At 44.8% G+C, this 18,670-nt stretch overlaps 1 protein-coding gene across 1 annotated transcript; it reads right to left on the reverse strand.

Annotated features, from left to right (window-relative positions):
• Positions 1-17,468: 17,468 nt before the first annotated feature.
• Positions 17,469-18,062, reverse strand: LOC128298479 (basic helix-loop-helix transcription factor amos-like). The gene has a single exon (XM_053034229.1). It carries the CDS (start codon positions 18,060-18,062, stop codon positions 17,469-17,471), a length of 594 nt encoding a protein of 197 aa, XP_052890189.1.
• Between the last annotated feature and the right edge of the window lie 608 nt (positions 18,063-18,670).

An 18,670-nucleotide genomic window follows, 5' to 3' on the forward strand; every position in this document is an offset into this window, starting at 1 on the left:
CGGACAAGATGGCGGACAAGATGGCGGCCAAGATGGCGGACAAGATGGCGGACAAGATGGCGGACACAATATGGCGGACAAGATGGCGGACAAGATGGCGGACAAGATGGCGGCCAAGATGGCGGACAAGATGGCGGACAAGATGGTGGACACAAGATGGCGGCCAAGATGGCGGACACAAGATGGCGGCCAAGATGGCGGACACAAGATGGTGGACAAGATGGCGGCCAAGATGGCGGACAAGATGGCGGCCAAGATGGCGGACAAGATGGCGGCCGAGATGGCGGACAAGATGGCGGACAAGATGGCGGACAAGATGGCGGACAAGATGGCGGACACAAGATGGCGGACAAGATGGCGGACAAGATGGCGGCCAAGATGGCGTCCAAGATGGTTGCCAAGATGGCGGACACAAGATGGCGGACAAGATGGCGGCCAAGATGGCGAACAAGATGGCGGACAAGATGGCGGACAAGATGGCGGACAAGATGGCGCACACAAGATGGCGAACAAGATGGCGGACAAGATGGCATACAAGATGGCGGCCAAGATGGCGGACAAGATGGCGGACAAGATGGCGGACACAAGATGGCGGCCAAGATGGCGGACAAGATGGCGGCCAAGATGGCGGACAAGATGGCGGACAAGATGGCGGCCAAGATGGCGGACAAGATGGCGGCCAAGATGGCGTCCAAGATGGCGGCCAAGATGGCGGACAAGATGGCGGCCAAGATGGCGGACAAGATGGCTGACAAGATGGCGGCCAAGATGGCGGACAAGATGGCGGCCAAGATGGCGGACAAGATGGCGGCCAAGATGGCGGACACAAGGGTGGTGACCTGTGGGAGGTGGGGGGTGATCCGTGGGAGGTGGGTGGTGACCCGTGGGAGGAGTGTGGTGACCCGTGGGAGGTGAGAGATGACCCGTGGCAGGTGGGTAGTGACCCGTGGGAGGTGAGTGATGACCCGTGGGAGGTGGGTGGTGACCCGTGGCAGTTCGGTGACCCATGGGACGTCGGAGGTGACCCGTGGGACGTAGGAGGTTACGCGTGGGAGGTGGGTGTTGATCCGTGGGAGGTGGTTGGAGACCCGTGGGAGGTGGGTGGTCACCCGTGGGAGGTGGGAGGTGACCCGTGGGAGGTTTGTGGTGACCCGTGGGAGGTGTGTGATGACCCGTGGGAGGTGGGTGGTGACCCGTGGCAGTTCGGTGTTGACCCGTGGGACGTAGGAGGTCACCCTTGGGAGGTGGGTGGTGACCTGTGGGAGGTGGGTGGTGTTCCGTGGTCCGTGGGAGGTGTGTGGTGAACCGTGGGAGGTGGGTGGTGACCCGTGGGAGGTGGGTTGTGACCCGTGGTAGGTGGGTGGTAACCCGTGGGTGGTGTGTGGTGACCCGTGGGAGGTGAGAGGTGACCCGTGGCAGGTGGGTAGTGACCCGTGGGAGATGAGTGATGACCCGAAAACTGATAGTTTTCGAAGAAATTTTCACGAAAAACGGGAAAGTTAGTGTTTAAAAATTGCATACCTCTCGGCGGTTTTCACCCAAAATTGCTGTACTAGGCGCTACCTCTTCCGTGGATGCTCTCCTGGTACTTTACATTCAAAAATTGATAGTTTTTGAAGAAATTTTTCACGATCAACGGGAAAGTTAGTGTTTAAACATTGCATACCTTTCGGTGGTTTCGAGCAAAATTGCTGTACTAGGTGCTCTTCCGTGGATGCTCTCCTGGTATCGGAAATCTGAAAACAGCTGGTTTTGTATGGAATTTCGTACCAGCCGACGGAAAGTTTGAGCGAGATGAAGGATGCTATCCGTTTCATCAATTTTCCTTACACTAGCGATCGCGCTCACGGGTTTGATAGTATGCAATGGCAATAGTGATGGGCAAATTTGTCCCAAGCTGCAGTTGTCACCTCTTGATAAACATGCTCTCCTGGTATCGGAAATCTGAAAAGAATTGTATGCGCGACAACAGTATAGTTGTTTTTCGCAGTTGACAAGCTAATTTTGTCACTTGGCAAATTTGTCAGCATTTCGTCAACTCTCGTGGCGCTGCACCTAATGGATCGAAAAATGCTATAAAACATGGTCAATTGTAGAATAAGTTCAATAAGTAAAAGCTCACCACAGAAATCAACTGTTTTTTGTTTTTATTAATTGCTTAAAACATCAACATGTGCTAAACAGGTTTCTAAGAAATTTCGCTGATTGTTACCGAAGAAGTAAACCGATTGAAAACTGTACCTTGGGCGAAAAATCGTTGAAGGCGTTGGACTAATCAGGAATCGTAAATGTACGTAAATCGTACAAAATGTGAGCCAAGTAGTGGCGTTATGGCTCTCCTTAGCGCATTCAAACATTTATATATAGACTAGCTTAACGGCCTGGTTACAGGGCTACGCAATAGAACTCTGAGTTGTACGTACACAAATTATTATTATTATTATTTTATAAAATTTGCGTTGTTTGCTTAATGGGATACACAATGTTAAACAATCCACTAAATAACAAATAAATAAAAGAATCGAAATTCACAACTTAGTAACTCGATCATTCTGTATTGCAAATCGTACTGGACTATATTCCTGTTATCAAGACTCGGATTACAAGTCACGGTGATGAACAGATCTGGTTTGCCCAAAAGCACGAACAATGACCTTTGAGTTTTGATACTGTGCCCTCTTGTATCCGCTGCAACCGAGTGTTGCATGGCTAATATCACGGAAGCACTGCGAGCGAACCAATTCGATGGCAAAGTGCTCCTTCAATGTTGTAGTTGTAAAATCCACCACGTGCAGCTTCTCGAAGCTGGCGCACGCATGATTGTAGTTCCTTTTAGAAGAGTACAGATACAGTGGTAACTGGTGTTGGTGGTGATATAGCCGGTTCCGTTATTGTATTCGAAGATGGTTATGGCCCTGGCGGACCATTTGAAGAAGATGATTAGGGGTGGCCCAGCGGCGAATAAAACGGTAGGCGGAGTAGGCCCTTTTTTATTGCGCTTTTCGCCTTGTCTCATTTCAAGTCCCCTCAATGTTCCCCTTCTCTCCTGCATCGTTTTTAAAATTAGAGGCCCAAACTATAATTCCGCCCTGGGCCTCCAAGGGGATTGATCCTCCACTGCTGTGAGAATTGCATTTTTGTGAGAGAAAGTGAAAACATCGCCTATAAGTATGCAATTTGCATGATTAAATTACTGTTTTAAGCACTTCACGCAATTTTTAAAGTATGATTGTGTCAATAAAAATTAAATTGTTCGAAAAATGAAGAAAAACTTCCACCAATGTTAAATAAATCTGAGTTATAGATTTTATTCGAATGAAACACATAATTGTACAACTTATAGACTTATGTTTAGAAAACAAGTCTAAACAAATCTTGCTAAAGTGTGCCAAATGTGTGATACCAACGTCAGATCGAATAGAAATATTCTGAAAAAGAAACGATCTGTACAAATTTCCAGCACTCAAGTGCAGATTGGAATCCACTTGTTGCAGCTTAACCTGCAAGTGGTAGAACGAGATACCTGACCCCTTATTCAAATGGCGCTGCGCGTCCCTGTCTCTTGCGGAAAACCACCACTGCAACGGCAACGTTCTTCCTCAAATCATACACCCTCCCGAAAGCGAAACAATGACAAGAATGGCAGGAATGTTGTGGCGGCTCAGATCACACTGAAACCCAACCCGAGCCGTGTACTGTTTAGCATAATGGCTTCTAAATGTTGCGTTCCTTTACCACGTTTGCTTACCGTTAACATTGTGTGTCCAACGTCTTACTTCGGATGATTGCTTCAAGTGTACCCGCTGCCAACCACCCCGTACGCCCTACGATACGGGCGATGGCGTGCGTTGATATGGCCGCTTAAAGTGATCTTATCCCGCCCATCGATCGATCGCCTCGGTGGCTGTGTATTCCAGCAGCGGGATGAGATTTCTTTTACAAAAGTGCAAAATCGTCATTAGAATCAAATGGTTTCGTACACATAGTGGACAAACGAGACAGCAAGGCGAATGGAGGCGAAGGTGCACCGTTCGGGAGGTGTTAAATTATCTTTTAATTTGCTCAATTCGACAGTCGGCATTCGGACGGTTGTGGCGTTCGCGCTGTCTGCATGTGCACCCGTATGCAGAATGCAGTGTCAGTTTGTGTGTTTCGTCGAGTGGTTGGCATCTTAAATATAGAGCCATCAATCATACTTTGTACCACACGCATCCACCCGAAAGCACAATGTTGTCTAAGGCGATACGAATGGTCCACCGGGGCTACCGGTGCCGGGATTTTACAGTGCAACGCATAGTAAAAAAGCAACGTAAAGCAACAACCTGTCCCGGAAGCGTTGGTCAGTTTTTGTGTGTGTCCAAACGCACCATCAAATCACGGCACCAACTGTCTGCCGTTGGGAAAGGACCCTCAATTAGACGGCAGTTAGCGACCAACCGTTTGCCAAAGCCAAAAAGTATGGAGCCCCAACCCTCCGCCTGTAAGGGACATCTTCAGGAGAGGAATCGCTTCGTACTTTGACCGGCCCTTAGCACACCCTGATCCATCGATCGAACGTAATTGGACTACATAAGGCCGACGTGCAGAGGGAGAGATGATCCTTGCGATATAATCTTCCATCGCGCGGGACCTTTCATCCCGAAATGCCCTTGTTAGGAGCTGCCACACCATGAAGAGTGATGAAAAATCATGCACTTTACTGTCGAAAGCCAGAACTAATGGCATTCGATCGGATAAGCGTCTTTAGCATTAGACGAAGGAAAAGTTCCCGCCGGTGAGGGTTCGACGATGGCGCTTCATCATCACGAGTACGAGTTGCATTAGTGCGAATCGCTTCATCTTCTAAACTAATGCTACTTCCTCGAACTGTTGCACACACACCAGTTATGGGACTTCGAAGCTCGGTTCAAGATTTATTACTTCGCATCACTCCTGTTTCTCGATGCAAAGGGGACGAAAATGCCCTCTCGTACCCAGCTCAAGCAGATCTCGTTCATAATGTCTCAATTTTGTTTGTTTTTCAACCCCTTAGCTCATAAGCGTACGATCGCCTTGCCTGTGTCTCGATTCCCATGAAAACTCAATTCATCATCCTTTCATCAAGTTGCTAGATTTCCAGCATCCTTCACCGAAGGGGCCCAACAGCCGCAACGGTCCCCGCTATCGGGCAATCGATTAAATCCCGTCCGCCCGTTACCAGCGCGGATCAAATGAACGGAAAGCGATGAGAAAATTGTTCCAATAATCTTTACCCGCGACCCGGCGGCGTGAAACTTCGCGGCACTTTCGTCAGCTTCGGTGCCGGTAACCGGCAACATATCGCACCCCGTTTTAATGCCAGTGCGGCGTTTTGTGTGTTGAAATTGAAGACGTTTTTACATTGGTTCAGGTCGTCCCCGGTTGTTAAACAAACAAAGGTCTAACCGATGATGCTGCCACGTTGCCACGTATTCGTGCGATAAGCGATACACCGTAGCCGGACGGGGCGAAGGGATTTTCCCTTCTTTCGCTGCTGGAGATGATTGCAGCTTTGGCCGTGCAGTAAATTGGCAGGTTGCGCAAGCGAATCGCTTATACGGCAGGCGCAGCAGGTCCTTTGCGGTGGGGTACGAAAAAAAAGGGGAACCAGCGCATGTGGTGCTGCAGGATGTAAGGATTATGATTAGCTTAATAAACTGCCCGCAATCGGAAGGATTGGGATTGAATTGAGGTGATTGAGTAAAACGGCAAATTATACACCTCGGCGCGTTTCGGGTAGGGGGTTCTGTGCGTTACCGGTGAACAATAACGTTTATAAACGGTTGGTCGCAAACACACACAAAACAAATACAGATGCGTTTGTTACACCTTTCACTAGCTTTGTGGCCCATTAGGATAGCAGTTTCCGTGAGGAGTTTTGAAGTAATTAAAACAATATCGCATTTGTACTGAAAGGTGCTTAAACGTTTTGATACAAAAATATCTCTTTTTCTCAGTACCTGATATAACATCTAATATTTAAAAATAATATTGCTTTTTTTCAGATCAATTGTATTGTATTGTATTGTAGTTGTATTAACTCAATATAATTTGTTATATAAAAAAATAAATTTTTAAGTTGTTGGATGTTGGAATATGTGAGATGTGAGACTCTTGAGTATTCGGAGAATCAGCAATGGTGGACATTGCTATAGTACTTAAAACGATCTGGCTGGACTATTTGTCAAAGATAGGCATTGTCAAAGATAGCACATGATTTAACACACAGTAGAAATCCACCTGTATTACCGCAGGTTTCTTCAGGAAATTTAATATTCACGTAGGATCCTCACATTTCTCAAGTTTTCCGAACTGTCCGGCAAGGGATGTCAAACAAGCGCCATGGTATGTAGTCTAACAACTTAATTTGAATATAAATTAATGATACAGTGTACAATAAAATTAATAATGTACTTATTTCCATAATTCAAGCATCTATTAAATTGATTTCTGAGGTATTTTAATTATATAAAAGCTTGAATACTGCAATTAAATTATTAAATCTTTTACCCAGAAGGTAATTCCAGTATCCTTCCAACATTTACGATTGACCCTAAAACACGATCGATACCGATTATTGCGTTCGATCCTTGACCGACAGAAGAAGACCATAAAAACACATGACCACAGCCTCTTCATTGAATTGATTGAGAGAAATTTCTTCTCAACATAAAATAAAGCTACGCCCCCCGACCACAACAGTGATCCATTTCACAGCGAACAATGCGTTCCAATAAAACCAAGCTGATCCCGAGTATTAAATCCGCTGGCGCATCCTTATTGCCCTTGATTTATAACTCTATCGGTCCACCCCCCTGTGCACGATTGTCCGAAAAGGTTACCACCGGAGTTAAGCGGTGCCCACCGAATCGGGGTCATCGATAAATTTTATCGAATTTTAGCGTAACCAAACGAAACCCAAATCGAGCCCGGTGGTCCGCGGTTTCTTCCTGCTCTGTGTCACTCATTCGCCTCAACCGCAACCTCCGCCGTCGACAGCTTCACGCATGCCTTCCATGGCCAACTTCAATCGGAACGAATGACACGCTTCTTTCGCTTTCAAATCTTAAGTGGTAAGACAGATTGTTGTTGCGGTCACTTTTCACACCTTCCGATCTGCCGAAAGCTTAACCTGACTGCTCGACACAAGCGATATGATGCCTGTCGTTCACATCCTTCGACCGTTTTACCCCCCCCGGTCTACTCCGGAAGCACACCAGAAACTCGAATTTTCGTGCCTTTTCCGCCTACTCATTACGGTAGCTCGTGCTGTGGATCATTTTTGCGCAAAGGGATACAATTAGTTAAAGCAACACTCGTGCCGACCAACTCCACCTTCAACTGACCGAACATCCTGCCTGGAATCCATCTTATCCTGCCGAATCGAGATACGGAAGTGGTCCATATCCTTTTGTCAGTTTGTTTTCCCTTCGCAAACCGATGATTTGCGGGTAGGCGATCGTTTGAACTAGTTCCGACAGCGTCACGGTCAAGTGTTTGAATAGGTGATCCAAGGCGGCAACGCACTTTGAGGTCTAATTGGTGACGCTGTAAGCGGTAGAGTAAAGTCCTGGGCGGCGTTTAGATGTCATCTAAGGCAGTGCAAAAGGAGATCACAAGCACAGATTGCCGCCGACCTGTTCCATGTGCCGAGAAGTGATGTTATTCCGTAGCTTCCGGACAGTGGAATGGCATTTGGTTGAACAAATATAGCAAAGGAGATCAATCAGACAAGGTTTTTATGTTTGTTCATATTTTTTGGCCACCTCAATTTTAGTGAAGTAAGTAGGGATAAATCTTTCAAAACTTTTGCTTTGATCTTTCAAACCTTTTTCGATAAATCAAAAACTTTTGCAATATGACTTCTTCATTCTATAAATAATTAAATAATAAATAATTATCTAAATAATTATTAAATTATTTAAATAATTATATTTAAATTAAATAATAAATAATTTTAATACGTCCTGCGTTTAAGTTGCAGTACGCAAAGAAATAAACAATATTGCAATTCTCAGCACATTATCGTTTTTAAGACAATCGGAAATGCTCTAAAGTGTCAGCAACACCATCAACAACTGACGACCTCAATCAGGTGCGTCACGCTTTGATCCAACCGCCAATTATGTACAGTGAGCGCCCCTGCTGACAACAACCTGTCAGTGAGTGTCCAAATTACCCTAATTGGCGGACGTTCAACGTTCAATATTCAGCCTACACTCTCTGCGTGTGCCGGTTATATCGTCAAGGTCAATGTTGTCCCAAAAGCAAGGAGCCATTCGCCGGCATAGCGTCGAATCCTGTCCACACAGCGCTGCAACACTAGCCGCGATCGCGAGATCGATCTGTAAGCGATACTTTCCCGGTGGGACTGTTATTGATCCGAGCGCTGACATGAACGATATATAGTGATCGCTTCGGTCGGTCCTGTCCGCGAGCCATACTCGTCCGTTACGAACTCGAACAACTGTTGCAAGGATACGAATTTTTATCGCTTCTTCCCAACTTTCTGGAAGATATCTCGCAAAGCTAATTACGCACGGCTAGATTCGGAAGATGGGAGGGAAGGAGCACAAAAAAACAAATAAAAACCATCAAACATATGTCAGCACGTGCGCCTCGTTTTAGAGCGCAGAGCATTTGGAAGATCAACTAGCCACTGGACCAAACAGCACCCGAAAAGGGAACCGGCAAAGTGATCTAGTCCTGGCAGCGAGCGTTAAATGCATCTTGTTGAACTGCTCCGGTGGATAGCAATCTAATCATCGGTGATGAGCTCGCAGCCCGTCGGAGGTACCCACACGTGTCCCGAACAGTGGTCAGCGATGTTGGTGAAGGGTACAATGTTGGCTCTTACCTCCTATGTCTGCTTCTCTGCACCACATTGCAAAGTGTTCCACCTCACCGTCAGTTGGTGTCAGTCAGCACGGTTCCGCTCCGAAAGCTGATCCTTCTGCGTCAATCGTTCAGCTGGCACGGGCAGGATTTCGAATTTCTTGTCCTCCTTGCCATTATTTGGGCAAAAGTGCTGCGAAAGTATCCTTCAGCCTCAAGCTAACCGGTACATAAACTTGCCAAAAAAAAAACACACACACAGAAATCCTCAAATCGGAAGTATCACCTGGAGTGATGGATAGTGGGATAGGCTGTTTTATATGCATTCGAGGTAGCTTACCCACTGGCAGCTTGTTTCCGGCTCACCACAGGGATGCACCGTCGTCGGGTGAAGTGACCGGATTTACATAACCAACGCTTCCGGTGCTTACACCTTTTACGCGCGATCTACTTTCTTCCATTTCCTGCACACTCGTTTTGCATCTCCGTGCCGGCATGTAGGCAGCAGCCTCGGAAGTAATAAATAATTTGTCCAGCATCTTACATTAAAAGGGTGCCCAGAATCCCGGCGGGATATATGTATAATCCACCGAGACGCGTATCCTCGCGATCGGTGGCCCTGGTTGGACGGTTCGAAAGTCAGCGCTGATCGTTCCGGATCATCATCACGAGCGTGACGAAGCAACATCTAGAGGTAGATCCTGCCGATCCTGTTGGGTAACACTGTTCGGTTCCAATATGGAAGACCCTCAACGCCATTGCCGACGTCATCTTGCTTTGTTTCCTTCGCTTCGTCTGGATACCAAACTCCAACATCTGTTATCACGGGATCGGGATCATTCGCGTCCTCCAATTTCACCGACAAATACATGAAACGAGATCGAGATCGTGAAATAACGCGTAGAAAGCAACGCAAGGGCGAAGAATAAAGGTAAAAAAACAGTCCGGATAAGCTAGGATATTCATTTTCGGAACTAGAAATTAAATTAATGTTTCCTATTTCGGGTGAATCCTTTCGCTGCGCCACACTCTCACACGTCCACATGATCGGCAGGCACAAGAACCCAAAAAAGGATAGCAAGGATGGAAAGGGGTTTTTCTTTGTACGGGCTACATTTCTGCCGATGACACGATGGCACTTTAAACGAGGCATGGTGGTTAGCAATTTGGTACTCCTTTCAGCAATTTCTATCGCCTATTTCCCGGTGCTTGTTTCGGAATATGGTGGCCCAAAAGCGAAAACCGGAAATCGATTTTGGCCCAGTTCGATTAACGCGAACCGTTGACTTAATGCCTATCATCAACCGATCCGATCGTTCATGCGGAGTACCCTTCGCGGTAAAATAACACCATGCCTTGCAAGTTGTCTTCCCTGGCAGGGCAGCGGTGTATGGTTGCAAAAGGATTTGTTTTAAAAGCCATAATTAAAGCAAACATTTAGAAAGGTTTGTTGTTTTTCCAAATTGAAGTCGCTTCATTTCAGTTGACTTATAAAGCAATCGAAACTCTATTTAATGATGACAATTAAGGCTTGACAAGGGTTTTGTTGGACATTATTGCAGGTATTGCCTATTTTTGATTATTTCGTCAGGTCAACTTGTTCAACTTATTTATAGCAAAATTAAAATAATTTAAAGGCATAAGATAATAACCATGAAATGAAACGTAAAGTGTTAACTGTTATTAAACTAACTGTGTTTATTATAAATTTTGAAGGAACATGAAAGGAACTCATACATTCCAAACTCCATACAACGGTTAAACCTCCTTTGTTATGTCATATATATAATTTTCGAATGAATCTGGTAAAACATGAGAAATGAAAATCTCGTTTACGTTGTGCAATGTTAATAATGAATATTCACTCCATACGCCGGCTTTATCCGACTGAGTACATCTTTAGACTCGATCTCATATCGAGGAAAGTGGGATAATTGCTTCCGTATTGTATGTGAAAAATACTCCTCCTGCTTGGTTAAACAAAATTCGCGAAATTTTCCACTATTTGCCCAATGTCAACACCCAACACACACGTTCGTCGACATCATCCCAGAACTACAGTATGCGTTGCGTTGGGCGCGATTCTCGTTTCGAACACGGCTGGACATCACGGTTTGGCATCAATTGTTTCGAGAACGGTTTTCAGATCGTACGGGACAACCGTTTTCGTTTATTGACTTTTCGTATTGGTAGCGTGGACGCGGTTACTACCGACCGTGATTGACGCATTAATTGGTACCGACATTGGACTCTGTCCTCGGTCCCGCCAACCGTCAACCGATCCGCAACGTTCGGAGTAGATTCTGTTTCACTTGACTTTTTGAACTCGAACTCGGGGTCCGCTTGGTGGTTGATACAGCAAACGGGTCATCATGTTGCGCCAAACCCAGTGAAACAATTAGCACACAGCGATTACGTACTGGGCAATGGGATGGGGGAGTAAAACGGGACAAACTAGGGGCTTACATAATGCCCCTCGAGGGTGAATATGCTAAGGGTGGTTCTTGAGCAAACATGGACAGTATTTATTTGCAAAGCGGAGAACTTTTTTTTCCTTTTCTATTTGAAGGTTGAAATGGGAAATACCGGAATATTGGCTCTTAATTTACTATTATGAATATGAATTTTCTCTGCTGACGGTTCATAAACGAGATAATAGGGAGTTGATAACAAATCCTTGCATTCGCTTGCAGTGGTTCGTCAACGACCGTATGGTAAGGGGTGAGCCTTTGGTCCACTGTTATGTCCACTCTTAAACGCTTTTCCGCTCGAGAGTTGGTGAGCCATCAAGTGGAATGCATGCATCGCACCCCCATGGGCTTTGTTTTGTGCATGTGCACTGTGCAGTGTTTGCACTCCCCATATACGGATGCATCTCGGCAAGTTGTAGCATATTCTCGCTGGAAACTCCTTTTTTTTAAACACTGTTTGTTCGATTCTCCCTTGTCTGTGCCACAGCACAGCGGGACCGCACGTTGCGCATCGTAACGTATCAGTGTCAAATAACTGTCATAATAAAGGCGGGCAAAAGTCTTTCAAGGGTCATTTTACTTGCAAAAATAGCCCCTCAACAAAATACCATTTCTTCTCTTCCCTTCTCGGATTGCAAATGCCCGAAGTAGAAGTTAAATGCATTAGCTACAAACTTTCGGTACCACATCGATCATACGGCTCGATGCTCGATAACTGAGCTGCAACGCACAAGCGGTCAGCTTTTACTTCAACCCCCAAAAAATGGTTCAGCTCGTGCTCGGAAAGTTTTGAAGGCGGCAAACCTATAATTATCTAGCATCCCCGCAACTTTGTAGCGCATTAAGCGGGAGGAATATCACAAAAAACGCACCGCAGCATAGTGCGTGCGCATCGATACACGCACCAGTGTCGAAAAAAAAGAGGGACGAAAAAAAAACAGATCCCAAACGATTGAGGATACATCGAGCATTGGATCATCTTTCCTGGGCAAGGAAATCTGACCGCAGCTTTTGGGATCACATTCGCGGAATTGTTTGCTATTTATTATTATTTAAAAATCATTAAATCGCGGATGGGTTATTGAGGGACCACACGATAAAGGCGTAGGACGCTATGGAACCATCTTAATCGAACAAACAAAAAAGGCATCCCAAAAGGACACCTAAAATGTAAATGTGCGCACCCGCGGACATTGGATACACGTTCGGTGCGTATCATTATCGCAGCGTGTGCTCGCGGCAGAAGTAAAGGACTCGCCCCGCGGGTTTCGTTGTTTTTGGCTTTCAATAAATACGCCCCGAACATCCATCCCGACTAGGTAAACAAAACAAACAAATCAACCGGCATCGACCTTGGCGAGAGATAGGAAAATTAATTCATCACTCGACCATCACCCGAAGGAAAGGATTGGCAATGGGCAATGCAATGTTGTTGGGCGCTGTGTTTGTTGCCTGGTACTGGTACTGGTTAGATGCGGCATTGAGTTGCACCGATGAGCTGTGAAGAAGGATCGAGCGAATTGAGTTCTCGTCCTTACGCTTCGCCATGGCTGTCAGGAAGTTTAATTGGAAGTTCACAGCAGCGAAATGAAAACTCTTCCCTTTGGTGCATCCATGTGTTGCGGACGTGACTGGATGAAATTTGTTGCAGCGTCGTTGTCTTGTGTTGATGCACAAGGTGATGATGGGTTTGATTGATGTGAAGGGATTTTGGGAACTTTTCGCTCCTACCAACGATTGAAATAAAAATTATCGTTGTGTACAAGTTTTGAAGCTTGATAACTATTTAACAATACTATGGTTTTATTTTTCTGTTGGCAAAAATTTTAAAAATAGTTATAGGGAATTTAACAATATTTTCTACAAGCTATACTTATCTAAAACATTAAACATATCCTTTCAGTTCTGTAAATTGAAAATACCTTATGTTGCTGTACTTATGTAAGTAGTTATACAGGAATATTGATTTTCCACGTGTTTTATGTGCAAATGATAGGTATCGAACCTGTATCGAACGGTATCCTGAAGATTTTTCCATACGCCGGACGGACTATTCAGTTGTGAATAAATAAAAGTACAGGAAAACCATACATCCCACAATACCATACCATGACCTCCAATTATGTAGTGCTATTAATAGTTATATCAAATTGCTGTTCAATATTTTTGGGACCCATGTTCATTTTATTATATTATGTTTGGTAAATCTTTATAGCCTCAGGCCTACAAAATGCAATGAAAGAAAGTGATTAAAATGAAGAACCAATTTCACGTTAAACCTCCCTAGGTGTAAGAAATTTTCATAAAAATGGCATTAAACTTTATGATTCATTACAGAATATTCCAAAATAAGGGAGCAATATTTGCATTAACCATGTTCTAAAGTCGAGATGTCTTAAGAATGGATGATCACTATTTCCTTATAAAACTTTTGCTTTTCCGTCATTTTTGTACTCATATGTTCTTATGATTGTCAAAAGAAACATTAGAAACCTATTGTTACGATTGTCTATTATTACTTTATCACAAATTTAAACATTATACAATACTTCATTATGTTATTTCCATGTTTGTGACGCCCCCTTTTTGACTCGATTTTATCCCTCCTTTTTCACCCTTTGGACCCTGTAATTTTCTACATTTTATATAGTATTTTTTACGTATGAAATTTTGTAGGCTGAAATGTAATGATTTAAATTATGTTAGGTACCTACAGCAAATTATTAACTATATTTTTTACCTACATGTATATGAGTTACACGAAAATAAACTTTCCAAACAAAACAATTATAATATCTCTCGGTTTAAAACACTACATTTCTACATTATAAAATACTACAAATTCTTAGCATATGGCTTGCGATTTACGCCAAAGACTAATCAGTACGCTCACTACAAGTTGTTACAACTGATCCTCGTTTTATGCTAAACTGTTACAACGTCGCCGTTTTTGTCAGGACGAGCCACGCGACTGGCACACGCGTCGGTAACACAATACAATTAACAACCGACAGCCTTACAAGGAACGCAACCATGCGTAAGGTTTTTTGGACACACACCGGGCAGCCCTAGAGAGGCGATCGTGCAACCACAGGCACAACTCGCACAACGCAACGAGGAGTCCTGTTTCTTGTGGTCCACCCTGCACAGTGCTAGTGGATATGCACTTTTTTCCCTGCCCCTTTTGGCTAAAAGACAGAACGAGTCAGTTGGAAAGCCACAGTCCCTGACTGGTCCGGGGAAACCGCACAAGGAATAGAAGCAAGGGTTGGCGAAGGGATCAAACGATCGAGTCCTGCTGCAGGGGAAGCTTGGCAGGAGTGTGGAAGAATTGAGACGCTTTTCTGTATAAGTTTTGTTCTTTCCCGACAATCCCTCTCAAGACAATCCCTATTGCACACAGTTACTGGCACACACATACATACACCAAAAACCCAGGAAGGATCTGAAGGGCAACATATGTTGCCATTTCGGATGTAGCCAGCGTACACTACACGGGCACCCCAAAACGATGAACAAGTGACGCCTTATGCTGTCGATGGTTCGTTGCAAGTTGACAGCAGGCGGTGTGTGGGGAAGTGCTAGAAGATGCAAACGGTTCCTGTTTCTTCCTTGCCCTTGATGGCCACTTCCGGACGGTGCTCCGCTTCTATTGCGCTTCAAGCGAAAGGGTAACAGTCTCCTCGATCCTCCATCTCCGTCACCCAGTCTGGTCGCGTTCCAACGGCGCAGCAAACCATCCTCCAACCGTACGCTGTAGGCATACGATCGATACCTCGCCGCGTTTCCCGACCACACCCGGAACACCGACCAACTCCCGGATGATGCTGCTTTTGCGTGCCAGTAAATTATGGAACTAATTTTCGGTGATTTTGTTCGTCCGTTCGCTAAAATGCCGCACGCCAGCGCTGGTGCGGTTAGAGCCCGATCACGCTCAGAATTAAGTGCCTGTCTCGTGCCTGCGCCTGCTCACTACGAAACCGGCCGTACACGTGCGCACGCCGGGCAGGACGGACAGGTTTGTGAGACGAAATCTCTGTGTTCGTGCCATCATTTCCATTTTGATTGCTGTGCGAACTCGACGCTATCATCCTTGAGCTGTGCATCCTTACGATCCCTCCCTACATCAAGCATCTGCGATCGGCGTTACGTCACATTAGTTCCAGTGCTGCACATGGCACCAAGAGGCTCACCACCAAATCCACCATTTGGCAAACATTTCTAGCGCAGACGCTCCCAGCCTACCTGAGTGCTGGCGTGCTTATCTTATCCACTATTGCCTAGTACTGTTCGGCGGGTTTCTTTTCGGTACCTTTACGGCACACGAAGAAGGCATATGTTGCGCACAAATGGGCCATACGTTACGTGATGTTTGTTTTGATAAAATCCTTCCCCAGACGCATCACACCCACGTGCATGTGGTTGGAATGCCGGGATGAAGCCCTTTTGTTTTCTGGCGCGCATGTACCGAAACCCAACAGTTTGGCAGATTGAAGAATCGTTTTGACACCTTGCATGCTTCTGGTGTGGCGTTTGCTAGGAGGCAGGTCGGTTGTTTGTGGCATAGATTTGTTACCATATCGGGTAAGCAGTAAAGGCAAAAACAAGTGCCAATGCAAGCGGCCCTTTTCGCATTGGATTGTTTCATTGCACGAGACATTTTGCAATGGAATCTGAAGGTATTATTCCCCGGTTCATATTTTTGTTTATTTTCTGTTCACTTGTTGCTTATTACTATTAACAATAATAATATCAATAATAAATTTTCGTACTCTGAGCTCTCTTTAGTCTTCGAAAAAATATTAACCTAAAAATTATTCTTGCAAAGGATCTCTCTGGATGGACTCTCTAACGAGTCCACAGTGAATATTCTTTTAATGAGAAAAACCATTTCGGAACAAAATATTGTTTTCACAACTGTAGATGTAGGCCGTTCTTAGAATATTGAAAAAAACAACTATGCATTGTATTTGTATCCAAAACTATTTCCATCGATCTTTTTCCTTCAGTGTTGTTACTTTATTTTATGCTTGAATAGATTGTATACACCGTTGGTCTAAGTCTTTTCAATTTTGTTTTGTAACCAAGTACTTCATTGCACGCTATTGCTTTGTTAGAATCCGTTATTTTTTCCATTTCCACTGAGAAAATAATTATTGTTTGTAATAAAGTGTCATTTACTATCGACATAATGTTAATAATTCGTTCTAAAGGATTTAAAACGTCTATGCATCCATCACCATCTTAATGGTAATAAAGAGTAGAGAGCTAAAGTAGTTATGTACATTAACCCAATTATATCCCGAGTTATGAAATTTCATAAGTAACAATTCTGTTTTTAGCAGTTATTATCAAACTAAACTGTCCTGCTTGTTTAAAATGATATCAGACGATCAGTGGAGGATCAATCCCCTCGGAGGCCCAGGGCGGAATTTTGGAAGGGGGGTCTATAGTTTTGCTACGGCATTATCGGTGTTAGGAAGGTGTACTTCAAACATGATTTGACAACACCAGCAAAGTCTCGGAAAGAAAGCTCCCTTGCGTACACCTCAGAGTTATGTTGCGTAGCCCTGTAAACGGGCATAGTAAGCCTGTCTATACATAAACGTTTGTATGCGCTAAGAAGAACCATAACGCCACTACTTGGATCACATTTTCTACGATTTACGTACATTTACGATTCTTCGATTAATTAATAAAGATTCGATTAATAAAGACAACAATACGAATCCATGTAAGTACAAAATGCGAAGAAAGTAAAGAAAATGTAAAAGGGAAAAATTGAGTATGTATTCTTCAGATATCTCGAAGATAGTTAAGTGAAAACAATGTTCTAGCCCTTCATTTCGGAACATTCTTAGGTAGGCTACAAAGCTTCATGTCGTTTGAATTAAGGATTAGGATCCTTTATAGAATATTAAGGAGCATATTCTTCAAGCAAAGCTGTTCTTTCGTTCATAATATTTAAACACTGTCCAATTTTTACGCTTTTATCATGACATTTATCAATCTTGCATTCCGCATCAAAACAATCCTAGATATGTACAGGTTTAACATAGCGTTTCATAAATAAAAACAAATAAATTAACTATTGCATCCTGCGGTCAGCTATGCACTGGGCTCCGGGTTGCCGCTGTCCACAATCTAATCCAGTAGTTCCGCTAGCGCAGTTATGTACGATTGAGCCATTTGTAGTGTTTCATGCTTGGATAGCTGACGATCGTTTCCCAGCGATGGTAAATACTGACGCAATCGATCAAACGCCTCGTTCAAACCCTTCATCCGCTTCCGTTCGCGTGCATTTGCCGCCAGGCGACGCTTTTTCCTCACCACAACCGGCACAACACTGCCACGCTTGTTTTTGATCTTTGTCGGAGCGGCTAGCGTACCTGGACTGTCACATTCCGAACCGGCACTGCTGCTACTGCTGGTACTATCGTCGCTGGTAAGACTCTGAAGCAGACGCAGCTGTGGATCTTCGTAAACGGGCGTAGGACTTCGGGCGTCACCGCTGTTGGTGCCACCGGTGGAGCAAAACAGTTCCGAACGTTGCAGAAAGATGTCACTGTTTGCTGTGTCCAGAAATGCACCACCGCTGCCGGACGGCACTGGATAGTTGTGTCCGTGGAAGTAACTCTCGAGCCTGTTCTGCTCGTACGATGCAGAACCGACAGCAAACTGTTGCCCGTAGTATGATGGAAAGCTCTGCTGAAAGCTGAACACGTCTGCCGCACTCATGCTGTAGCCTATTGCTCTTCGCCGCTTAACTGCTGTGAACGAGAACTTTTCCAAAACTGACCTGGCTGTTCGGACCTGCCGTGCCTTTTTATACTGATCCCTCCCAGAAAAAAAGGTACGCCGCATTCGGTTCTTTTCCATGAGCGTTCGGGTTCGTATCCGATCACGATATACCAATGAACGGTGCACTTCAGCTTCATACCGTGCCTTCAGGCGTTCGAGCAGGGAATTTCGGCTCGTTTTTGTTTGGATGCTTCTGTACCATTCCTTTCGGATGTTGGGATTCTTTCACACCGAAAAAAAAACAACAACAAAATCCCTTTAACCTGAACGCGTGCCGTCCCTTCTGCACCAATCAACGAGTTTGTAGCCGGGTTCTGCCACTGCGCAGAAGTCGCATCATCGAGTCCCCCCGAAGGCATCGCGAACCATGCGAAAGCTCCCGTACATCCGTCCGAGGGTCAAGGGTTGATCACAACGGCCCTGTGTTGGTTGGTTTTATTTTCCAATTTTCAGCTTCAGCTTTTCATAATTTGCTTTCCCACGCGAGCTAAAACGAAAAGCTGAGATTTCATCAGCTTCCGTGCTTTATCGGAGTAAAAATGATG

Source organism: Anopheles moucheti, chromosome 2 (assembly GCF_943734755.1).
Source record: "Anopheles moucheti chromosome 2, idAnoMoucSN_F20_07, whole genome shotgun sequence".
NCBI classification, from domain to species: domain Eukaryota; kingdom Metazoa; phylum Arthropoda; class Insecta; order Diptera; family Culicidae; genus Anopheles; species Anopheles moucheti.